Source organism: Piliocolobus tephrosceles, chromosome 16 (genome assembly GCF_002776525.5).
Source record: "Piliocolobus tephrosceles isolate RC106 chromosome 16, ASM277652v3, whole genome shotgun sequence".
NCBI classification, from domain to species: domain Eukaryota; kingdom Metazoa; phylum Chordata; class Mammalia; order Primates; family Cercopithecidae; genus Piliocolobus; species Piliocolobus tephrosceles.
Window position 1 is genome coordinate 72,653,955 of NC_045449.1, and position 25,491 is coordinate 72,679,445.

Below are 25,491 nucleotides of genomic sequence, written 5' to 3' on the forward strand. Positions count from 1 at the left end.
TGGCTAAAACATCTGAAGGGCTTAAATGACCTGGAATCTCCATCTGTGCCTGTGGCCCCTGAAAACAGACTGTCACCCAGGCCGGAGTGCAGTGGCATGATCAGCTCTGGGAGACGCATCCGCAGTACACGGGCTAGACACACCCACTGAAACCCACACAGGTTCCTATTTTTGTATATAGGTGGTTTCCCAAATGGGACTTCGTTTTAAAGGCAAGACTAGGCCGGGCGCGGTGGCTCAAGTCTGTAATCCCAGCGCTTTGGGAGGCCAAGGCAGGCGGATCACAAGATCAGGAGTTCAGGACCAGCCTGGCCAACGTGGTGAAACCCCGTGTCTACTAAAAACACAAAAAATTAGCCAGGCGTGGTGGCAGGCACCTGTAATCCCAGCTACTCAGGAAGCTGAGGCAGGTGAATCGCTTGAGCCCAGGAGGCAGGGGTAGTGAGCCGAGACTGTACTACAGCATTCCAGCCTGGGCAACAGCGTGAGACTCCATCTCAATCAGTCAATCAATAAAGGAAAGATTAGGGAAGGACTCCGTATGAGGGAGTGTGTCCTGGAGGACGGTATGACAGATTGTCATTTTTTTTTTCTTTTTTTTTGAGACGAGTCTCACTCTGTAACCCAGGCTGGAGTGCAGTGGTGCAATCTCGACTCACTGCAACCTCTGCCTCCTGAGTTCAAGTGATTCTCCTGCCTCAGCTTCCTGAGTAGCTCGGATTATAGGCACATGCCACCATGCTCGGCTAATTTTTTATTTTTAGTAGAGACGGGATTTCGCCATGTTGGCCAGACTGGTCTAGAACTCCTGACCTCAGGTGATCAGCCCACTTCAGCCTCCCAAACTGCTGGAATTACAGGCATGAGCCACTGCACCGGCCCCAGATTGCCCATTTTAAAGAGGCCTAATAGTCTCTGAGGCAATGACGCAAACACAGATCTTAGAGGCTCGGGTATCAGTTCTGGCATCACCATTATCAATGATGTATTTACCCCGGGTGGGGCTCTCGCGTTTAGCATATGTTCTGGAACTCTTGCAAGCGTTTCCTGGCTTCTTCAAGAAACTGCTTGTGCAACTTGTTTTGCTCTAAAATCTGCTGCTGCTGGTCTCGGATCATCTGACTGTGCCAGTCGTTGTCGGCGAGGCTGGTGCCCGATGGGGAAGTGGTGCTGAGCTCAGATCCTCTCTCCCTTTCCCGGGCTCTTGTGGAGGAGGACCTCAGCTGTGCCAGTCGAGCCCTTCTTTGCTCCCTCCTCTCTTTTTCTAACTCAGCCTTGTAGTGGATTTCCAAGCTCATGTCTGGGTGTTCCGTTCGTTCAAGTGATTCCAGTTGCTTTTGTCTTCTCTGCTCCATCTCTGCTTTCTGCCTTGCCTGGATGCCGTTGAACCCGCTCTGTCTGTCTGGTCTTGAAGGTGGAGCTGAAGGGAGCCCTCTGCCAGCGTGCCCAGTTTGGGGGTCTCTTGTTCAGATTCAGTGCTATACAATAATGAGTCCCCTCCACTGATAAATACACCTGCCTCAGGAGACAATGTTCGACTTTCATTTCTGAACGTGGGCTTGACCTTGCCCATTAACGTTTTCAAGTTGGTCTTGGACGCTGCCTGCTGCTCCGCCTCCTCTGCTAGGCTCCTGGGTTCCCCGGCGGGCAGCATCTCTACGTCTGCCGTTTTCTTCCCTCTTGGGGTCCCAGCGCCACATTCTCGCATCTCTGAGAAGGCATGCTCTTCCCCGGGGTGCTGGTCCGTCCTGGGCTTCAGTGCCAGGTACAAGCGCAGGTGTTTTTTCAGCTTTCTGTTTATATCAAACAACTCTTCAAAGGCCAACTCCAGCTCTTTCTGCCACTTGTTCTTCTCCCGGAGCGTGCACTGAGATGCTGGGGACACAGCTTCCCTTCTGTGGCTGGAACCAGCTGGCCACAGCTGCCCGAGGTCTCTCAGCTTCCCCCTGGACTCTGTCCCCGAGAGCGACTGGTCAGGGCTGGAACAAAGCAAACTGCCCCCTGTCCCAGTGGCCTCCTCCCCGCCCGAGCTGTTCCTTTCTCTTTTCCCTCCACATGCCTGATTCCTCCCACAGCAGCCACGAGTGGGTCTGGCCTTTCTAGGTCCGCCCCTCTGCTCCTCCGAGGGCGGATGGCACCGCGGCCACCCCCGGACTTGGTCGAAGGTTCTCGCCTTCCCTTTCTCTTCTCAGGCTGGGCCAGGTGAGAAATCGTCTGACCCATGGCTTTTGTAGTCTGTGGTTTCTCTGGGCTCGCTGCTGTCTTCCGGGGCCTGGAGGGCCTGGGGTGTTGCTGGCCCGACTCCTCCCTGCAACTCCTCTCTTTGCTAGGGGCTGCTCTATGCTTCTCCTTGGCCCTTGGGGGCCTGGCTGATCTCCGCTGGACGGGCCCCTCTGAGTCAGGCTCATTTTCCCTGGCCCATCCTCCTCCCCAGCCTAACAGACGCGCTGACTGCAGTCGGTCCAGGCCTCTGACGTGCAGGTACCGCGCCTCCCGACACCCTCTCCTCAACTCCTCAGCCAAGCGCTGGAGCTGGTAGCTTTTCCACAGCCTGGCATCCGCTCTTCTCTGCAGAGCAAGATCGCCTGTGCCCCGGGCTTGTAGCAATTTGTGCTTTTTTGTCCAAAGCAGGGCTTCGCTCTCAGGACAGAGGCTCAGCCACGTGGCTCCGTCCACGTTTCTGTTCCTGTCTGCGAACCCGGCAGACGCAGCTTCCCAGGGAAGGTGCTTGGAGCAAGAGTGGAGGGTTCAAGGGGCGCCCCCGGGTCTGAGGAGCCACAGAAGCCACGACCGTTGCACAGCAAACCTACGAGGAAGGGAGCACAAGTGCAGCGTTCCGGAGCTCCCAGGAGAGTGAGCAAAGCCCTGAAGACAAGCACGTGGGATTCTCACTGTGGGGACAGGCTGCAAAATGTGCCCCTCCAAGTTCTTCCGACCCATGCCCGCCAGGGCCCACTCTCAGCCTCCCAATTTCTGTCCTGCACACTTTTGACAAGAGCCTGCAGGGCAGCTGTTCTGAACAGAGTGTGGTTTTGTTTCCCAGGGGACATCGGCAATGTCTGGAGACATTTTCTATTGTCACAAATGCGGGGAGGAGGTGCTCCTGGCCTGCAGTTGAGTGCAGGCGAGGGAGGCTGCTAAATACCCTACACTGCACAGGAGGGCTGCCCAAGACAGCGAATAACCCAGCCAGAGATGTCAGTAGTGCCAAGACTGAGAATCCCACCCTAAGGGGCAAGTGTTAGGATGCAGGTAGGGATGAAGGGGTGCAAAGGGCAGCCCTTGGAAACAAATATTCAGAAGAGCAGGTGAATGTAAAAGAGGAAGTCTGGGCCTCTGGAGGGAGAACTGCTCGTAAAGGAAAGGAGGAAGAGACGGAGGAGGGAGGAGCCTGCCAAGCATGTGTGAGTGCAGGGCTGCGTGTGTGTGCAGGAGTGTGTGTGCATGTGTGTGCACGTGTGTGAATGCATGTGCAGGGGTGTGTGTGTGCATGCGTGTGTGTGCATGCGTGTGTGTGCAGGGGTGTGTGTGCAGGGGTGTGTGTGGAAGTGTGCGTGTGCAGGGGTGTGTAGGAGTGTGTGTGTGGAGGATCGCGTGTGTGCAGGGGTGTGTGTGCAGCGGTGTGTGTGCATGTTATGTACAGGGGTGTGTGTGCAGGGTTGTGTGTGCAGGGATGTGTGCATGCGTGTGTGCATGTGTGTGCAGGGGTGTGTGTACGTGCGCATGTGTGTGTGTAGAAATGTGTGTGTGCAGGGGTGTGCAAGGATGTGTGTGCAGGGGTGTGTGTGCAGGGGTGTGTCTCCATGCATGTGTGTGCAGGGGTGTGTGTGCAGGGATGTGTGTGTAGAAGTGTGTGCGTGCAGGGGTGTGCAGGGATGTGTGTGCATGTGTACGTAGGGGTGTGTATGCAAAGGTGTGTGTGCAGGGGTGTGTGCATATGCACATCTGTTTCTGTGATCATGTCTGCACAACTGTGTGTACAGGGGGGTGTGCAGGTATGTGTATTGTGCATGTCAGTGTGTGTGTATGTGTCCGTGTGGGGCATGCAGGTATGTGTGCATGCATGTCTGATACTTAAATCCAGTAGAAATCAAACAGAGAGGAGGATAAACTGGTGTTAGCTCTGTTTTCATGATTCCCAGCTCTTTCCTTTTATAATGATCAGAGAAGGACTCTTCCAGTTCTCTTTGGCATCAGGAAGGGACCCATGCTTTGTCAGGCCTTCCTAGGAAAGGAGGAAGATTTACATAAAGAGTATGGGATTTTTGTCTGTTGCTACAGGCAGGTGATGCCAGAAACAGCCAGATCTGTGAGCTGCAGGAACGGCTAAGGGACAGTCACAGTCGATATGGAGTCCCCCTCTACTGCCCCTTCCCTTCTTTCATCTTAGTCTATGTGGAACCAGGCTAAGCATTTGGAGTCAAATATAGTTGCAGGAGTCAGAAAATACTGCATCTGTATTACAGCTAACATTAGCCGTGCAGGCTCCCCTCTGAGCACTTGCCATGTATCTGTTCATCTTTTTTACAGTAATCCTTTGAGACACGAAGCTCCTACCCCCCACCCCCGGTTTACAGACAGGGAAACTGAGGCAGGCAGCGATGAAGATGCTTAACCCAGATCACACAGCTGGTAAGTGGCAGAGACAGGCCCTCTGCTGCTCGGACGAACCCCAGCACCTTTGACCAACCTCAGGTGGTCACACTGCAGCTGGCTTTGACTTAAATCTTCTAGTGGGAGGTCCTTGCACCTCTTGGTAAATCAGATCACACATTTAGAATAGTGGTTAATACGATATTGAGCCAGTCTGCTAACCACCATGATGATCAAGAGAGCGAGGGAGAGAGAAAGCTGGGCCCTTAAATGCAATGGTTGAGATTTTTGACACAGGTGCCACGGCAATTTAATGCGGAGAAAGAATGGGTTTTTGTTTTTCAACAAATGATGCTGGCACAGTTGGATATCCACAGGCAAAAAATGGGAATTCACAGCCTTATCTCACCCTATATACAAAAAGTAACTCACAATGGATTACAGCCTTCATGTAACATCTACAACTATAAACGCTTAGAAGAAAACGTAGATGTATATTCATGACCTTGAGTTAGGCAAAGATTCCTTAGATACAAGACCAAAAGCCCAACCAATAAAAGAAGAAACTGATAAGCTGAACATCATCCAAATAAAAAATAAAAATAAAAAATTAAAACCTTTGTGCTTCAAAAGATACCGAAAGTGAAGTGAAAATACAGAGTACAGACTGGAAGGAAATACTTGCAAATCATATATCCAACAGAAGACTTGAATCCAGAACATACAAACAACTCTTACTACCCAGTAAGATGGCAAATAATCCCATTTGAAAATCAGCCAAAGAAGGCCAGGTGTGGCAGCTCACACCTGTAATCCCAGCACACTGGGAGGCTGAGGCAGGTGGATCACTTGAGGTCAGGAGTTCGAAACCAGCCTAACCAACACGGTGAAACCCCGTCTCTACTAAAAATACAAAAACTAGCCAGGTGTGGTGGCATGCACCTATAATCCCAGCTACTCGGGAAGCTAAGGCAGGAGAATTGCTTGAATCCGGGAGGTAGAGGTTGCAACGAGCTGAGATCGCACCACTGCACTCCAGCCTGGACGACAGAGTGAGACTCTGTCTCAAAAATAAATAAAAATAAAAATCAGCAACAGATTTAAATAGATATTTCACCAAAGAACACAGATATATGGCTAATACAGCACATAAAAGATGTTCAACGGCAGCGGTCTTTAGGGAAACGCACGCTGACCCTGCAGTGTCCTGCCACCTCACATCCACTCCGACGGCGATCGTCAAAAAGACAGACAACAGCAACTGTGGGTGAGGAAGGAGGGGGAGGAATTGGAACCCTGTGCACACTGCTGGTGGGAATGGAAAATGGTGCAGCCACTTTGGAAAACAGTCTGGCAGTTTCTTAAAAAGGGAAACACAGACTTACCCTATGACCCACAGATTCCACTCCTAGGTCTATAAGCAAGAGAAGGCCTGAGTCCACGAAAAGAAACCAAAACTTGGAGAGGTTGAATAACTTTCCCAGCTCACATGGAGGAGCCGGCCTCAGACACCAAAGACCACCAGGAACGGCCATGGGGATGTCCAATTAGGTGGAGTGAGGTCGGGGCAGGTGACTGTCCCTCTGTGTCTCGGAAGGCGCCTGGAGGCCCCCAGCTTCACAGTCTATTTCTGTGCCAAGAGCCGTTGGCTCACACCCCTTGTCAACCAACAACAACTAGCAAAACCTGGACAAGTGTCCCCTGCTCTGGAAGTGCCCCCAGCCCATTCAATGCCTCAGTGCACCCTGTGCCAGCCCCACTGGCACAGGCATCCTAATGAAGCAACGTCAGTTTTCCTGGAGACACGCAAACGGGTAAAAACTTCACACATCTGGGCAGAGATCTTTGGGATAAGTCCAGAAAACTGCAGCCAGCTCCATCATTCAGGAATTGATCCCCACTCTGACACCATCAGATGCAACCTGGTCCCTGCTGCCCCAGCTCTCCTTGCTCTCCCCTCTGAGACCCTCCCCACTCACTAACTTGAGGCAGAGGGCAGGGTCTCACGTGGACTCGCGCAGGCGCTGGCAGGGAAGGCAACTGAGTGTTAGTTGAGCCCAAGATGATCAAGGAGAAACAGCTGTTCACCTGCTACACAGCCTGCTGGGACACCTGCCTCTGCCTGTGATGCCTGGCCTGATCTCCAGGCAGCCCAGAGTCTCTCCAGCCCTGCCAGACAGGACGTCGGGTGCCCTTGGCAGGACACTTGCCAAGGAAGAGAGCCATGGTTCCAATCAGGGCCCTCGCTACAGCTCCCCTCCCAGAGGCACCTGCCCTCTTTGGTTGCTTAGAATATTCTGGAAGGGGCAGGGGTCCTGGTACGCCTCTGTCCTCCACATCCTCCAAGTGTTCTGAGCATCTTGGGCTGCTTTGGTGTTTTCTACTCCCCCACTGCCCTCAGGTTCTGCCCCCCAGAGCTGACAAGCCTGCCTTCCGCTGGCTGCCTTCAACCACTCGGGGAAACCTCAGCTCCCCGCTCCACAGAAGCCGCGCTCGGAGTAGCAGACAGGAAGGCGAGTGGACACCAATCTGGCCTCCGGATGGGCACCTCCCACAGAGCGGGGTGGACACTGGGCCCATTCTCCTCTCTTGCTCTCTGCAGGAGCCAGTCCATGGCAGCTCCACCCCAGACCGATCCGATCCCAGCGCCTGGGCCCAGAAATGTGCTCAGCCGCCAGATTCCCAGTGATTCTCACCAAAGTCAGGCAACCTCTGGCCTACAGCTTGAGAAGGACGTCCAAGCAGCTCACCTTTCCCTGGGCGGCTGCCCAGACAGCTTTTCAGCCCAGGCGGTCCTCACCCAGGGACCCTCCACCCAGGCAGCGTGGAAGTGCCAGGGCCCACAGGCAGCACCCCCTGCGCCCCGCTGGCCTTCTCACCCCCCTCCGAAGGTGACTCCAGGCCTGCCGTGCACTCCTGTGACATCAGGGCAGAGTGGGGGATGAGCATCACCGTCGTAGGGAGTGTGAGGCCCCCAGAATGGGGGCTCCACGGTCAGACAGGCCTGCGTCCCGGCTGCAGGATAGCAGGTCCTGTGGTTCACTGTGAGACCTCCGCCTCCCTCGTCTGCCTCACGCTGCCCCCTCACACCCCCAGGGTGTGACGGCGTTTGAACAATGCACGTGCCCATCTGGAGCCTTGGGGTGGGCCTGTGAGAGAGTGGCCTGCCCACCCCAGTCCCCGACAGGTGCGCAGTCCTGCGGCTAAGCAGGGGCAGTCATGACAAAGGCTCAGGCCCTCCAACTACCAGGCTGTGTTGTGGTGAGGCTGCTGGAGCCCCAGGCACCATGACGGGAATGGGTGAATCCACCCATGGTGGGTGACTCTCAATGGGATACTAGCCTGGTACACTTGGACACCCCAAAATCAACGCAGATATCGCATCCCCAGGAGAAGGTCCCCCAACAGACACAGGGGACAACGGCAAGCCTGGCCGTCCCTGAGGACAATGGCAGGACTCAGAGTGCCTCTCTCCTCCTCAAGGCATGAACTGGCCCCTCCAGACGCAAGGACGACCTTTTCTTCCCACCTCGGCCTGTAACAGACACGACACAGGCCAAACTCTTGGCTAGAGTCACCACAAAATGATCTGGGGCGTGAGTGTGAAAACAGGAGCCAATGGGGCTGCTGTGTCGGTTTTCCTGGAGACACGGAAATGGGTACAACCTTCAAACATCGGGGCAGAGATCTTTGGGATAAACTCCAGAAACTCACAGCCAGCTCCATCATTCAGGAATTGACTTCCCCCATGACACCATCGGATGAAACCTTGTCCCTGCCACCCCCCGCTCTCCTTGCTTTCCCCTGAGCCCACAAAAAGAAAGAAAAGCTTAGAGTGGCTGAATAACGTTCCCAGCTTACACGGAGGAGCTGGGTTTGAATCCAGACATCACGCTGATCAACACGCAGACCCACAGGGTTTCGTACTCTTCCGGCATTTCACACACATCGCTCGCCATCGCACCACCTCACCATAGGAGGTGAGGCCTGTTCCTCTCTGCACAATCTGACAGGGACACAATCTGATTGAGACTCAGAGAGGTTAAGTAACTTGCCTAAGGCCACACAGCTCGTCATCAGGGCAGCAGGGATTCCAGGCTGAGCAGACAGGCCCCCGATCCAGTCTCCTAGCCTGCCGCCCAGGGAGGTCAGAACTGGAAACCACTTCCACAGCACAAGGAGACTCTGCTCAGACTGTGCTTGGCCTCCCATGACCTGTGACCTCCCTGGCCCTCCTGTGACGCTGGCAGGTGTACTGAGCTTCTGATGGGTGGGAAGGCCTGCAAGGGGCCTGCGTGCATTCTGTGTGCATTGACCCAGGACACCATGGTTGGTGCATCTGAGTTCATCACGTTGACCATCCCCATCTTTCTGCTCAAGTACCTGATTTGTCAACATGCGCAGAAGGCTGAGACCCGGCCATGGTGCTGCTTGAATCTTGTTAAAAGTCAGGCTCTGATTCAATAGTCTGGGCCCAAGACTCTGCATTTCTTCTTCTTCTTCTTCTTCTTCTTTTTTTTTTTTTTTTGAGACAGAGTCTTGCTCTGTTGCCCAGGCTGGAGTGCAGTGGTGCAATCTCAGCTCACTGCAACCTCCACCTCCCGGGTTCATGCAGTTCTCTTGTCTCAGCCTCCCGAGTAGCTGGGATTACAGGCACGTGCCACCATGCCTGGCTAATTTTTGTATTTTTAGTAGAGATGGGGTTTCACCATGCTGGCCAGGCTGGTCTCAAACTCCTGACCTCAAGTGATCCGCCCACTTGGCCTCCCAAAGTACTGGGATTCCAGGCATGAGCCCCTGTGCCCCGCCAGACTCTGCATCTCTAAAGCGCTCCCAGGGATGCTGACGCTGCTGTCTGTGCTGTCTGTGGGACCACACTTGGAGCACTGTGGCCCTGGCAAACCATCTTTTCCAGGATGCTGCATCTTGCTCTGCCTTCCTCCCCTGCCAGCAAGCAGCTCAGCCCTGATCCTCTCTCACCTGAGGCCCTTAAAAGCCTCCCCAGTCAGCCTCTCTGCCCCGACCCCCAGGCCTGTACCCCGTCCTCTCCTGCCCTGCGGCCCAGCGCTGTCTGAGCGGCCTGGTTACATTTCAGCAGCCCCCGTGTGATTCCCTGCTGTCCACACCAGCAAGTCTCAGTGCAACCCGCAGCCACGTGCGTCACAATCAGCTGAGCTACTAGTGAAGGGGTAGATTCCTGGGCCTCGCCCCTGACAGATCCTGTCCCAGCCCCTGCGGGAGGGGCCCAGGAATGCGGCCAGTTCACCAGCTGCCCTGCCAAAGCCTGGTACTCTCTGGGCCTAGAGGCCTGAGAACGGTCAAGCAGCTCACCCTGACTCCCCTGGGACACACCCCAGCCTGGAGTGCCACACACCAGACAGGGCTGGCAGGGCTCCTGGCCATCCCCCAACGCCCCACACCCAGCAGGCGCCTGGACCGTGCTCACGCGGGTTCCTCGTGACGTGGACACACCCCCTTCCCCATCCTATCCACGTCCCCAGCCCAGGCCTTGTTCCCACTCCCCCAGGACACCCCAACCCTCCAAGGGAACAAAGAGAATGCTCTTCCCTTTCTCCAGAAGCCCTGTACCCGGGACACACAGTTGAGCGCTTTGTCTTTGAAACATAAAAATAGCTACAGAAGGGCTCCCATTAGCTGGCATCGGCCAGAGAGAGAACATTTCCATATAATTAGAGCTTACCCTTTCATATGGAAAGTTAGACATTTCTCTGTCTACGGAGCCTACATAGAATATGTAATTTGACCTTCTTTGGGGGAAACTTTGGATTGCCTTTAGAATGATAACATAGGAAATCCCTCGAGGGCTTTTAAAATGTAGAGAACAGAAGTCCCATGAACTATGTGACCCTGGAACGCAATTTGGGTTTTTTAAGTCACCTTTTTAGAGCTTCCTGTGTCCTCCCCTCCCTGGTCGTAACTGTGTGTCTGACAGCAGCCACACAAACAAGTGTATTAAAATTGTGTTTTTTTGACCGGGTGTGGTAGCTCATGTCTGTAATCCCAGCACCTTGAGAGGCTGAGATGGGCGGATCACCTGAGGACAGGAGTTCAAGACCAGCCTGACTGACATGGTGAAACCTCATTTCCACTAAATACAAAAAATTAGTCAGGCATGGTGGTATATGCCTGTAATCCCAGCTACTTGGGAGGCTGCGGCAGGAGAATCGCTTGAACCCGGGAGGCAGAGGTTGCAGTGAGCCAAGATTGTGCCACTATACTCTAGCCTGGGCAACAGAGCAAGACTCAGTTTCAAAAAAAAAAAAAATGTGTTTTTTAATAAAGTAAGTAGAGTCCGACGTGGCGGTGGGCTCTTCCACAGGACCACCGCCTGAGCTTGCACACCTGACCTTATCAATTCAACACCAGATACAGATGACCCATGGGGAAGGTGGAAAATTGTTGTTAGACTCTAGCCTAGGTTTTACCAGCTTGCACACCTGGCCGAATCTTACACAATAAAAGGCAATGGGAACACATCTAAAACTTACATGTAGGTCCCTAAATCCAACTCTGCAGGTACAGAGGGGGTGTATGGAGCAGCACAGGGGACAAAAGACGCTGGGTCACCAGAAGGGCCAACGTGACTGTCCCCTGCGGGAACAGAAATGCCTCTAACATGCAAACGAATGGTGCAGCCCAGCTGGCCAGACCTCACCTGGCCGTGCTAGAATGCAGTGGGAAAGCGGCACACTGTGGTGCCCAGGATGCCAGCAGGCACAACGCCACGTCCACGGGCACTGCCTGTTCCCACCTACAGGATGCCACAGCATCAGACGAGACGGTCCGTGTGAAGCGCCGAGAACGGAGTCTGGCTCCTGGGAAGGCTCAGGAAATGCCCGGAGCTCAGCGTAGATAGCCACGTGGTGCTGGATTACACGCGCAAGAAACCGATGGGCAGATGTGGAGCTAAATGACCATAAACAGCTATGAAGTGCCTGTGCTCTAGAAATGGCCAATTTGATCATGTCATGGGATAAAGTTTCAAAATCAATAAAACCGTGATGAAATAATCAGGAATAAACCTATCAAGACATGTTCAAGGCCTAAAGGAGAGGCACAGGTTGAAGAATAAGGAGCAAATCTGAATGAGGGAGAGGTGTGTCTTCCTGGACAGTTCTCAGGAGAGGAGGAGGGTGGTAAGGACGGGGAGAAGAGGCCGCAGGCTTGGAGTTCAGGAGGAGAATGAAATAAACAGGTCCTAGGAAGAAAACCCAAAGGAGGTGAGGTGGGGCAGGGGTGTTTGCAAAGGATAGAAAAATGTAGCATGGCAGAGTATGGTGCTTAACAGTACTAACTACGTGACCAAGGCCAAGCTGCTTCACTCTGGGTGCCTCAGTTTGCTCTTCAGGATGGGGATGATAACGACAGCAGCACCCATCTAGAGATGCCAGCGCTTGTCACCACGAGAGGCACCTGAAATGCTTGGGGAAGAGGGGTGGTACTTACTGTGTGTGTCTCCAGACGACTGAGCTAGACCACCCAGAACACATTACAGAGAAGCAGAAGCTGGCAGGGGGGGCAGGAAGCGCTGTCTCCAGGGTTGTCTTGAAATCATTGGGCTGACTTGGTAGGTAGTGAGACGCCCATCATTGGAGGCATCCAAGCCAAGCCCAGATAAAACAAACATGAGAAACATTTTTAACTCCGTTTCTCTGAGTTCTAGCCTCTAAAAATACCCTCCGTGACACCCTGTGTGCTGCCAGAGACTTGGTTTTCACCCTCTTCTCCCCAACTCTTAGCTAAGTTCCAGTGGCGGCAAGGGGACGGGGGTCCCAAGCCACTGTACTGGGTTTTGGTTTCGCTATGTTGCCCAGGCTGGAGTGCGATCTCAGCTCACTGCAACCTCCACCTTCCGGGTTCAAGCAATTCTCCTGTCTCAGCCTTGCCGAGTAGCTGGGATCACACCCACACGCCACCACACCCAGCTAATTTTTGTGTTTTTAGTAGAGACAGGGTTTTACCATATTGGTCAGGCTGGTTTCAAACTCCTGACCTCAGGTGATCCACCTGCCTCAATCTCCCAAAGTGCTGGGATTCCAGGCATGAGCCACCACACCCGGCCTGCACTGGGTTTTGGACTGGCCGTGTTAGCATCACCTGGGGCGGGGGTGGGTCACGTTAGAATGAGTCCCGGCTAGGGCCACAGCAGGCTTTTTCACCCAAATCCTGGGGCCGCAGCTCATGAATCTGTGTGTACTCATCCCCTGCGCTGGGTCAGCTCTCCAGGGCAGAGATGGCTGGGCAGGCGGCCTCTGAGGACAAGCTCGGGCTCAGGCCTCCCCTCGACCAGCTTCACAGAGACAGACACTGAGGCAGACCGACCTCCAAACTCCCGGCTGAGACGCCAGCTCCCCACGTGGGGGGGCTTACAGCTGATGCAACTGGTGGCTCATGAAACATACCTCGAAGCGTCAATTACCACTTCCCTGCAAACCTCAAGATCCCAAGCACCCAGCCTAGGTCAGGGGTCCCCAACCCCAGCAGCTGTTCCTGCTTCCTGAAGACCGCCCCCTACAACTCCTCCAATAACCATATTCATCTCCAACCCAGTCCCACCAGCTTCCCTCACCCTCCTTCCAATCAAACTGCCTGTGGGGAGCCCTGCGGTGCAAGGACTTTGCCACGGGTCTTATGAACACAAGGCTTGGAGCCCCTCCTTGGCCCACTCTCCGAGGCCCTCTTGGGAGCCTCACTGAACAGCTGGGCATGGAAAGAGTCCCACCCTCACCACAGATGGGAGCAGACACAGAGAGCTTTGACCTCCCCCGCCGGGTGGTCTCAAGGGCCCACTGACCAAAGGTGGCTGGAATCGCTTCCCCGCCACCACCTGCAGCCCGGCCTCTGTCCTGGCTGGCTACCCATAGCAGGCTGTTGCCATGGGAACAGCAGAGCTGTTAAGCTGTGACATCATGGCAGGGGTGAGGTCAGGGACAGCTGCGAGCGAGCCAGAGGGCAAGCGTGTAGGTCAGGGGATCAATCACAAAGATTTGGCTCAAGCAGCCGGGAGCCATAGGGACATCTGAAGGTGCCTGTTTAAGGAGGTGTGGGTGAACGAGGACAGTGCAATGTACAAATGCTCGTGGCCACACCAGGCAGACATCTTCCTGTCCCCAGATGGCAGTGTGGAGACCTCCCTGGGATGTCATTCTCTCTGAGCTGTCAGGCCATTAAGGAGGTACACTTCAAGGTCAGGTTCCTGACAACACTTGCCATCCCTTCTCCTGTAGGGACAGCATCTGTTCACGCTTCTGAACAGCCATCGTTAAGCTGAAACCCACTGGAGGCGGGGGAAGAAAGAATCCCATCAACCACCTGCCCACACAGGAGGAGAAGCCGCACATACTGGGCCTCGCTTTCAGGGCTAGTTCCCCACAGACTGTGTGATCGGAAGGATGGGCGAGGAAGCCGGCAGGGCCAGGCTGGGGATGAACGTGGGGCACTGGAGGAGTCTGGCCGGGGCCGGGGGTGGTCTCCAGGAAGCAGGAGTAGCTGCTCGAGTTGGGGACTCCGACCTAGTCTGAGTGCCTGGAATATTAAGGTTTGTGGGAAAGTGATGACTGGCATTGTCAAGATATGTTTTCTGTTTGTTTGTTTTTTAGACAGTCTTGCTCTGTGGCCCAGGCTAGAGTACAGTGGCACAATCTCGGCTCACTGCAACCTCCGCCTCCCAGGTTCAGGTAATTCTAGTGCCTCAGCCTTCTGAGTAGCTGCGACTACAGGTGCGTGCCACCATGCCCAGCTAATTTATATATATACACACACACATATAATATATATACACACACATATATATTTTATATATATATATATTTAGCAGAGATGGGGTTTTACCATGTTGGCTAGGCTAGTCTTGAACTCCTGACCTCAAGTGATTCCCCTGCCTCAACCTCCCAAAGTGCTAGGATTACAGGTGTGAGCCACTGAACCCAGCCCAAGATAAGTTTTAAGCAGCCACCAGTTGGATCATCTGTAAGCAACTCACTAGAAGCTTCTAGCATCCTCCACAAATTCGACAACTGAGAAATGTGGCTGGGGAATCACGATTTGGGTCTGAAGAAGTGAAAGCAACAATTCTCAGGGTGTTGTTTCTTGAGAGAAGAAGGTAAACAGCAGGAATGTGGCTGAGGCGTCCAAATCTCGGGAGGGATGAGTTCTCAGGAGAGATGAACCTGAGACAAAGCCGTTTGTCCTGGGTTGGAAGGATCCTGGAAAGGTCATCTGGTCCCTGACTCAGGGACGGGAAGCATTCTCCCCGCAGGTATGTTCTCAACCACAGTCCACTGCCACCCCCCTGCCCCCGACCATTTTTGGAGTCCATCTTCTCAGCCCTTGAGGGTTAATTTTATGTCAGCTTGACGGGCTAAGGGATGCTCAGATAGCTGGGAAAACATGATTTCTGGGTGGGTCCGGGAGGGTGTCCTGGGAAGAGACCAGCATGTGAACCGCGGCACTGAGTAAGAAGATCCCTCCTTGCCAGGGTGGGCACCACCATTCAATCTGTAGAAAGCCCCGACAGAACAAAAAGGCAGAGGCAGAGGCAGGCAAACCCTCTCTCTGCAAGAGCTGGGACATCCAGGTCGGGCGCGCGGTGGCTCATGCCTGTAATCCCAGCCCTTTGGGAAGCTGAGATGGGTGGATCACCTGAGGTCAGGAGTTCAAGACCAGCCTGGCCAACATGGTGAAACACCATCTCTACTAAAAATACAAAAATGACCTGGGCTTGGTGGCGCATACCTGTAGTCCCAGCTACTCAGGAGGCTAAGACAGGAGAATCACTTGAACCGGCGAGGCAGAGGTTGCAGTGAGCTGAAATCACACCACTGAACTCCAGCCTGGGCAACAAAGTAAGACTCCATCTCAAAAAAAAAAAAAAAAAAAGAGAGAGCTGGGACTTCCATCTTCTGCCTTGGACCTCAGAGCTCCTGGACCTCAGGCCTTTGGGGTCTAGGACTTATCCCAGTGGCTGCCCCGCTTCTCAGGCTTTTGCATTACAGCACCAGTGACCCTGCTGCTCCAGCTTGCAGACAACAGATTACAGGACCTCCCAGCCTTCATACATGCATGAGCCAATTCCCACATAAATCCCATCTAACACAGCGGGATGGAGCCTGTTGGTTCTGTTTCTCTGGGAAACCCTAATACGGCCCTATCGATACAAAATCTTCTATATGCTTCTTCTTTGGAGAAGATCCCTACATCTTTTATCCTCTCAGCGTGGCCTTGACGGCCCCCTAAAGCAAGGGGAAAGGTTCTAGTGAGGAGGAAATAGCATGGGGCCCAACAGGATGGCAGGCTGGGCCTTCAACAGCCCTTGCAGAATGTCCAGCACGACTCCCAAGTGCTCTTCAGGTCTTTTCTGGACTGAGGACATCTCTCTCCAGCCCGGGTTCTCCTGATGCTGCCTTGGCAAGCCCTAGAAGGCAGTCCCATCCTCTGGATTAATCTGCGCTGCTAAATGGTGTCTCTGGCATGGCATTCACCATTGGCCTAAGGCCAACTCAGCCTTGAGAGTCTGGGTCCATACGATTGTTGACTGCAATTAGACCCATATTTTAGCAAACGCTAACTTTCAAAAATTACAGGTACAGGCAGACCTCAGATATATTGTGGGTTCAGTTCCTGCAGAATCACAATAAAGTGAATATTGCAATAAAGTGAGTCACATGACTCTTTTGGTTTCCCAGTGCATATAAACGTTATGTTTACATTGTACAGTAGCCCAGTAAGTGTGCAATAACATATGTCTTATCAAACAACGCATACACCTTAATTTACATTGGCCAGGGGCAGTGGCTCACGTCTGGCATCCCAGCACTTTAGGAAGCCAAGGTAGGCGGATGGCTTGACCCCAGGAGTTTGAGAACAGCCAGGCAACACAATGAGATCCTACCTCTACAAAAACTAAAAATAGCCAGGCATAGTGGTATGTACCTGCACTCCCAGCTACTCAGGAGGCTGAGGCGGAGGATGGCTTAAGCCCAGAAGTTCGAGGCTGCAGTGAGCTAAGATCATGCAATTGCACTCCAGCTTGAGTGACAGAGCAAGGTCCTGTCTCAAAAAAAAAGAAAAACCTAAAATTTGAAGAAATAAAAATACTTTATTGCTTGAAAATGCTAACGATCATCTCGACCTCGGTGAGTCCTAATCTTTTTGCCGGTGGAGGTTCTTGCCTCCTGATGGCTGCTGACTGATCGGGGTGGTGGTTGCTGAAGATTGGGGTTGGCTGCGGCAATTTCTTTTTTTCTTTTTTTTTTTGAGACGGAGTCTCGCTCTGTTGCCCAGGCTGGAATGCAGTGGTATGATCTCAGCTCACTGTAACCTCCATCTCCCGGGTTCAGGCAATTCTTGTGCTTCAGCCTCCCGAGTAGCTGGGATTACAGGAATGCACCATCACGCCTGGCTAATTTTTGTATTTTTAGTACAGACGGGGTTTCACCATGTTGGCCAGGCTGGTCTCCAACTCCTGACCTCAGGTGATCCTCCCGCCTCAGCCTCCCAAAGTGCTGGGATTACAGGCGTGAGACACCGTGTCTGGCTGGCTGTTCCACCTTCTTATTACTTGTGTGTTCACTGGGAGTAGCATTTTTAAATGTCCTTCACACTCACAACTTGGCTGTTTGGCACAAGAGGCCTAGCTCTCAGCCTATCTTGGCTTTCAACACACCTTCCTCCCTAAGCTTAATCATTCCTAGCTTTTGATTTAAAGTGAGAGACATTTGCTCTGTCTCTCAAGCCTGAATGCAATGGTGTGATCTTGGCTCACTGCAGCCTGGAACTCTCAGGCTCGTGATCCTCCCGCCTCAGCTTCCTGAGTAGCTAGGACTGCAGGCATGTGCCACCATACCCAGCTAAGTTATTTAATTTTTTGAGGAGATAGGGTCTTGTCATGTTGCCCAGGCCGGTCTCAAACTCCTGGCCTCAAGGTGATCCCCCTGCCTCAGCCTCCCAAAGTGCTGGAATTACAGGCATGAGTCCCCATGCCCAGTCCCATTATAGGGTAATTAATTGGTCTAAGTCCAATATTGTTGTATCTCGGGAAAGAGGGAGGCCTAAGCAGAGGGAGAGAGACCAGAAGCCACCAGTCAGCCAGTTGGTGGAGTCATCTGAAAACAGCCAACACAGATCAATTAACTTTGCCATCTCATGTGGGCACAGTTCATGGTGCCCTAGAACAATGACAACAGTAACATCTAAGACCACTGATCACAGGTCACCATAACAGGTATAATAATAATGAAAAACCTTGAAGTAGGGCAAGAGTTATTAAAATGTGACACAAACACACAAAGTGAACACATGCTGTGGGAAGAAAATGGCACCGACGGACTCGCTCAACTCAGAGTTGAACCGGTCATGATACTCAATTCAGAAAACTGCAGGATCTGCAGAGCACAGTATAGCAAAGCCCAGTAAAACAGGTGCACCCATTCATTCTAGAGCAACTGGAAAATACACACTTGCCAAAGAAAGTCTACTGTCCCCTCATGTGTCCAAACATTCTGGCCAGGTGTGGTGGCTCACGTCTGTAGTCCCAGCACTTTGGGAGGCCAAGGTAGGAGGATCGCTTGAGCTCAGGAGTTTGAGACCAGCCTGAACAACATGGTGAGATCCCATCTCTACTAAAAATACAAAAACTTAGCCGGGCGGTGTGTGTCTGTGGTCCCAGCTACTCAGGAGGCTGAGGTGGGAGGATTGCTTCAGCCCAGGGAGCAGAGGTTGCAGTGAGTGGAGATCGCACCACTGCACTCTAGCCTGGATGACAAAGCGAGACACTGTCTCAAAAAAAAAAAAAAAAAAAAAAAAAAGAAAGAAAGAAAAAAAAGGAAAAGAAAGAAAGAAAAGAAAAAGCTATACTATACCATGTGATGCCTACAGAGCATCTGATGCTGTGATTTATTTAACCAAGCCCCTGCTACTGTATATATAGGTATTTCTAACATTTCCCTAAGATAAGCAAGATGGAGATGAATATCCTCGCAGCTAAATACTTCCATGTGTCCTAAATTATTTCCCTCAGAAAAACTCCGAGATATAGGGCTGCCTGATCAAAGGGAAGACTTAAAGTCCTTGATCATTGCTGCCAAAATGCCCTTCCACGCCTCTAAACTACTCAAGTTAAGGCAAAATATACCTGTCGCCAAGCCCTTCCAAGGACAACACGCCTCTTGGCCCAAAGGAGCAGAGCGATGTTAACTCCAAAGCTGTGAAATCTAATCCTCTTCCCGGAGACTCGAGCCAGGATCATTCCCCTTGGATTCCCGGCACTGCCACTCTGTAGGTGACCTTGGGCAAGTCATCGGCTTCTCCCCATCCCAACACCTGCCTCACCTCCCGCACAGAACCATTGTAAATGAGGAAGATGTGAAGTCCTTTGTGCTGAAAAGCCCTCAGCAATATCTTTATGCATTTGCCTGGGTGTCTCACCCCTGCTTTCCAGAACTAGTGCACAGAAGCGAAGACCACCACAGACTGTTCCTTCATTCCCTGCCCTGGAGCCAACTGGGCCAAGCGGACAAGATCTCACAATGGAAAGTCAGGGGCCAGGGATGCTCATCCCAGCTCCACCCTGACCCCATTCCTCTTGGTATACTCAGTTTCTGCCTGGACCAGGACAGGCAGGTCCTTGGCTTCTGGGGACAGCTCAGGATTGAGGATGAAATGCGAGGAGCACCCCCAGAAGAGAAAGTGCTGAACCAGGAGCCCAGGAGAGCCATCTGTGTGCATGGCCGTCTAAGCCTTTGCCCCAAAAGAATAGGCAGGTCAGGCGCAGTGGCTCATGCCTGAAATCTTAGCACTTCGGGAGGCTGAGGCGGGAGGATCACTTGAACCCAGGAGTTCGAGACCAGACTGGGCAACATAGCAAGATCTGGTTTCTAAACACAAAAGTAATTTTACAAATTAGCCAAGCGTGGTAGCATACACCTGCAATCCCAGTTACTCGGGAGGCTGAAGTGTGAGGACTGTTTGAGCCCAGGAGGTTAAAGCTGCAGTGAGCTAGGATCACGCCACTACACTCCAGCCTGGGTGACAGAGCAAGACCCTCGTCTCTTAAAAACAAAGCTAAATCAAGGCGCTCACGTGTCCCGCAGAGCTCTCCTGTCACAGTGTCAGCACATGCCTTCTGAGCATAATAATCCCCCCCCAGACCTGAAGCCCATGAATGACCCCCCTACCCAGTCCTTTCTCCCTAATGTCACATAAGGTGATGTGTCACTGAAGCACCCTGTACCCCATCTGACACGGTACCAGAGGCCTGGCCATGGTGTAGCTGGATCCCCAGCTGCTGTGTGACTGTGGGCAAACGGATTATGTCACCTTCGTAGTGTTAGAGACCCAGTGGTGACCAATGTCCTCTGTACCTAGGGTCACTGTAAGGCTCAGGTCTCATGGGGTTTCTGTACATGCTCTAGACAGGCAGCGTCATGCTACCGACACTCCAAGTACCCGGCCTTGCTGGTACTCCTGGCTTTCTCCCTTGTTCCCACCCACTACCCCCAACATTACGGGACCCAGGCCGGGCACTGTGACCCAGGCAGTGTGGATTCTCAATTAGCTGGAACAGACAGGGCGCTAGGCACAGAAAAGGCAGAGTCACACACCTGGAGGTAGAGTGTCCGTCTAGTATGGGGACCCAGTGTGATGCTTTAAGGAACACACCTGCCGTCCTTATGGGAGCTGGACTGGGCCTTTCTTTTTAATGGACACATAATAATTGTAATATTTATGGTGTATATAGTGATGTTTATTTTTTTTTTTATTTTTTATTTTTTGAGACGGAGTCTGGCTCTGTCGCCCAGGCTGGAGTGCAGTGGCCGGATCTCAACTCACTGCAAGCTCCGCCTCCCAGGTTCACGCCATTCTCCTGCCTCAGCCTCCCGAGTAGCTGGGACTACAGGCGCCCGCCACCACGCCCGGCTAGTTTTTTGTATTTTTTAGTAGAGACGGGGTTTCACCGTGTTAGCCAGGATGGTCTCGATCTCCTGACCTCGTGATCCGCCCGTCTCGGCCTCCCAAAGTGCTGGGATTACAGGCTTGAGCCACCGTGCCCGGCCTATAGTGATGTTTAGATACATACAATGTATAGTGATCAGATCAGGGTAATTAACACAGCCATCATCTCGAGCATTTCTTTCTTTATGGTAGGAACATTCACTGCCCTCGAGCTATTTGAAACTATACAATATACTATTGTTAATTTCTTTTACTTCTTTTTTTTTTTTTTCCTTTGAGACACAGAGTCTTGCTCTGTGGCCCAGGGTAGAGTACGGTGGCGTGATCTCGGCTCACTGCAACCTCCACCTCCCGGGTTCAAGCGATTCTCCTGCCTCAGCCTCCCGTGTAGCTGGGATCACAGGTGCGCACCACCATGCCTGGCTAATTTTTATATTTTTAGTAGGGATGGGGTTTCACCATTTTGGCCAGGCTGGTCTCGAACTCCTGGCCTCAGGTGATCTACCCACCTTGGCCTCCTAAAGTGTTGGGATTAAAGGCGTGAGCCACCGCCTGGCCTATTGTTAATTACATTAATCCAACAGTGACATGGAACACTGTAACTCATTCCTCCTATCTAGCTGTAATTTTGTATCCTTTAACAAATCTCTCCCTCTCTCCTTCCCCAATCCTTTCCAGACTCTAGTATTCTCTGTTCTACTTTTGACTTCGATGAGATCAACTTTTCTTTTTTTTAGCTTTTGCATATGAGTGAGAACATGCCATGTTTAACTTTCTGTTCCTGGCTTATTTCACTTAACGTCTTCCAGTTCCATTCATGTTGCTGCAAATGACAGGATTTTCATTCTGTTTTATGGCTGAGTAGTATTTCATTGTGTAGATGTACCAACATCCACAATGAAATACTATTTCATTCTTTAGCCATTCATCTGTTGTTGGACACCGAGGTTGATTCCATATCTTGGCTATTGTGAACAGTGCTGCCAGGACCATGGGGGTGCAGGTGTCTCTCTGATGCACTGATTCCCTTTCCTTTGGATAAATGCCCAGTCGTGGGACTGCTGGATCATATGGCGGTTCTATTTGCAGTTTTTTGAGGAACCTCCACCATAGTGACTGTACTACTTTACATTCCCACCCACAGCGTATACGAGTTCCCTTTTCTCCCCTTCCTTGCCTGAGCTGGGCCTTTCTGACCATCTGTCCCCGTCCCTTGAACTCTTGATCTGTATTGAGGGAAGAAGGGCGGCAGAGGCGAGCTGGGGAGCAGGGAGAAACCAGGCTGTCACAGGAGAAACAGAACCTCGCGAGCCAGCCGTGTGGAATGGAAAGGAGAAGCCGATCTTCCTCCCCACGCTCCTGCCTTTCTTCCTTAAGGGCTCTTGGACGGAGACTGCAGGTTTCTCAGAAGCATTGTCCAGGATCTCAACATTCTACAAGGGGTTGGGACAAACTAACTATCAAGCCCCTCCAGGGCTTTTGTTTTGTTTTGTTGTTTGTTTGTTTTTGAGACAGAGTCTCACTCTGTTGCCCAGGCTGGAGTGCAGTGGTGCGATCTCAGCTCACTGCAACCTCCACCTGGGCTCAAGTGATTCTCCTGCCTCAGCCTCCCGAGTAGCTGGGATTACACGCGCCCACCACCACACCCAGCTAATTTAAAAAATATTTTTAGTAGAGATGGGGTTTCGCCATGTTGGCCAGGCTTGTTTCAAACTCCTGACCTCAAGTGATCCGCCACCACGGCCTCCAAAAGTGCTGAGATTACAGGTGTGAGCCACCATGCTCGGCCTCCACTTGACTCACTCATCGAAAATTTAATATTGGCTAGGCATGGTGGCTCACACCTATAATCCCAATACTTTGGGAGGCCGAGGCAGGCAGATCATTTGAAGTCAGGAGTTCAAGACCAGCCAGGCCAACATGGTGAAACTCTATCTCTACTAAAAATACAAAAAAAAAAAAAAAAAAAAAATTTAGCTGGGCATGGTGGCACATGCCTGTAATCTCAGCTACTGGGGAGGCTGAGGCAGGAGAATTGCTTGAAGCCAGGAGACAGAGGATGCAGTGAACCGAGACTGCGACACTGCACTCCAGCCTGGGTGACAGAGTGAGACTCTGTCTCAAAGAAAAAAATCTCCCATGGCACCACACTGAAGGGTCGGATCCTGCTTTTACAGAAGAGGAAACCGAGGCTCAGAGAGGCACACAATCGGGATTCAGAACCAGCCCCAGCTGACTCCAAAGTCCAGGCTCTTTTCTCCAGTACTTTTCGTGTCGTCTCTTTTCTCTGAAACGTCCACTTCCTCATTTGGTCCTTGGTTAAGCAGCAGCTGTTGGCAGGTGCTCTGACCAAGGCCTCCGCTACCACGATGGGCCTTGGCGAAGCCTGCCCCCCTGCCAGTCTGTTTTACCACATCTGTGCCAGGAAAGCCCAACCAATCTCTCCCGATTACAGATCAGAAAGGGCCAAATAAACTCTCAACCCAAGCCAGATTCTGTCCCCGAATCTGGGAGTCTCGGTACCCACAGAACAGCCCACCACAGAAAGCCAGGCTTCAGCCTGAAAGTCCGTCTTCCCCGCTCTAGCCCACCCATGCGCTCAAGAGCACAGAAGAGGCAGGTGAAGTCATCGCATCTTCAGTGTCAGCTTGGAGAAGGACACCCTGCAGGTTCCACTTCTTCCCAGGCCACCTGCTTGCTTCTGGAAAGCAGGGAGCAGGCAATCGGGGGAGAGAGGAGCCAGCCACACAAGGACTGGGAAGCCCGGACCTGTGCCATCAGCCCACGATGACTTAGGCTGGGGATCAGAAAAGGTTTCTATGAAGAGCCAGCTGGTAAGTAATTTGGACTTTGAGGTCCATACAGTCCTTGATCACCGCCATTCAACTCTGCTGCTATAGCACAAAAGCCAAGTGGGTTTGGCCTTACCAGAGGGCGTGGCTATGTTCCAATAAAACTTTATTTACAACAGGCCAGGCACTGTAGCAGAAGCCTGTAATCCCAGCTACTCTGGAGGCTAAGGCAGGAGAATTGCTTAAACCCAGGAGGCGGAGGTTGCAGTGAGCCAAGACTGCACCCCTGCACACTCCAGCCTGGGCAAAAGAGCGAAACTCTGTGTCAGGGCCGGGGGCGGGGGGAATTCTAGGCAACGGATGCAGTCAGGGGCGATTTTTCTTTCTTTTTGCTTAAGTGTCTTTTCTATGATTAACATGTATAGTTGTGTGATTATTTTAAAGTTAGAAGGCATTTGGGACGCGAATGGAGAGACAGAGAAGTTTTCTTCAGGATGGAGAGAGGCGGAAGGGACGAATTCCTCTGAGAAGGTGCAAGGGCTGACCTGGGACAGCGGGCAGCTGCTACTCGCCCTGGGGCCTACCTGCCTTCCCCTTGAGTCCTGAGAGGCACAGATTATACCCCAATGTTTTACTGCTTCTTGAGAAGATTATTGGCATTCATCTGCCTTCGAAACTTTGGCTATGCTGTTTTTTTTTGTTTTTTTGTTTTTTTGAGATGGAGTCTCGCTCTGTCTCTCAGGCTGGAGTACAGTGGCCCGATCTCGGCTCACTGCAACCTCCGCCTCCCGGGTTCAAGTGATTTTCTTGCCTCAGTCTCCTGAAGAGCTGGGATTACAGGCACCCGCCACCGCACCCAGCTAATTTTTGTATTTTTAGTAGAAATGGGGTTTCATGATGTTGGCCAGGCTGCTCTCGAACTCCTGACCTCAGGTGATCCGCCCACCTCGGCCTCCCAAAGTGCTGGGATTACAGGGATGAGTTACCACACCCAGCCAAGCTGTTTTTTTTTTTTTTTTTTTTTTTTTCCTTTATAGACAGAGTCTTGCTCTGTCCCCCAGGCTGGTACAATCATAGCTCACTGCAGCCTCAAACTCCTGGACTCAAGTGATCCTCTCACTTCAGCCTCCCAAGTAGCTAGGACTATAGGCACGTGCCACCACCCCTGGCTAATTTGTAAAATTTTAATTTATTTTATATAGAGATGAGGTCTTGCTACGTTGCCTAGGCTGATCTGGAACTCCTGGGCTCAAGTGATCCTCCCACCTCAGCCTCCCAAGGTGCTGGGATTACAGGCGTGAACCACCGCATCTGGCCAGTCTGGGCCTTTTTTTTTTTCTTTTTTTTTTGAGACGGAGTGTTGCTCTGTCACCCAGGCTGGAATGCAGTGGCATGATCTCAGCTCACTGCAACCTCCACCTCCCGGGTTCAAGCGATTCTCCTGCCTCAGCCTCCTGAGTAGCTGGGATTACAGGTGTGCACCACCACACTCGGCTAATTTTTGGATTTTTAATAGAGACAGGGTTTCACCATATTGGCCAGGCTAGTCTCGAACTTCTGACCTCGTGATCTGCCTGCCTCGGCCTCCCAAAGTGCTGGGATTACAGGCGTGAGCCACTGCGCCCGGCCCAGTCTGGGCTTCTGAAAGTACTACGCTCTGAATATTTTTCTAGGTCATAAACACAAATCTGTAGTATCATGTGAAATGTCTGCTCACTCTGTTGCAGTAGGGAGAAAGCTTAATTGACTTAGCTTATCTCTAGCAGACAGGCAACCCTCATGAACAAGGCCAGCCTCAGGAGCTCCTCTCCCTCCTCAGTGGCTCCATCCATCACCCGTAGAGCTCCAGCCCAGCTCCACAGCCTAGACCATCCTTCCCCAAGCCAACGTCAGTGTGAATCAGCACCATTCTGTTGACGCACCTCCTTTTAAAAGCCGTCTCTCTGTTTTTTTGAGACAGTCTCACTCTGTCACCCAGGCAGGAGTGCAGTGGTGCGATGTCAGCTCACTGCAACCTCTGCTTCCCAGGTTCAAGCGATTCTTATGCCTCAGCCTCCTGAGTAGCTGGGATTATAGGCGTGCACCACCACACCCAGCTATTTTTAAAATTTTTAGTAGAGATGGAGTTTCACCA

At 52.2% G+C, this 25,491-nt stretch overlaps 2 protein-coding genes across 2 annotated transcripts in view; both read right to left on the bottom strand.

Moving 5' to 3' along the window:
• Nucleotides 1-25,491, bottom strand: part of TIMP2 (TIMP metallopeptidase inhibitor 2) — a 71,306-nt gene that overhangs the window by 37,084 nt on the left and 8,731 nt on the right. The window lies entirely within an intron of this gene.
• Nucleotides 795-25,491, bottom strand: part of CEP295NL (CEP295 N-terminal like) — a 44,191-nt gene continuing 19,494 nt past the window's right edge. Inside the window, 4 exon segments of the mRNA XM_031934352.1 lie at nt 795-1,372; nt 1,375-1,950; nt 1,953-2,735; nt 2,738-2,806. Coding sequence (XP_031790212.1) covers nt 1,014-1,372; nt 1,375-1,950; nt 1,953-2,735; nt 2,738-2,806 — 1,787 coding nt within the window. The 3' untranslated portion in view covers nt 795-1,013.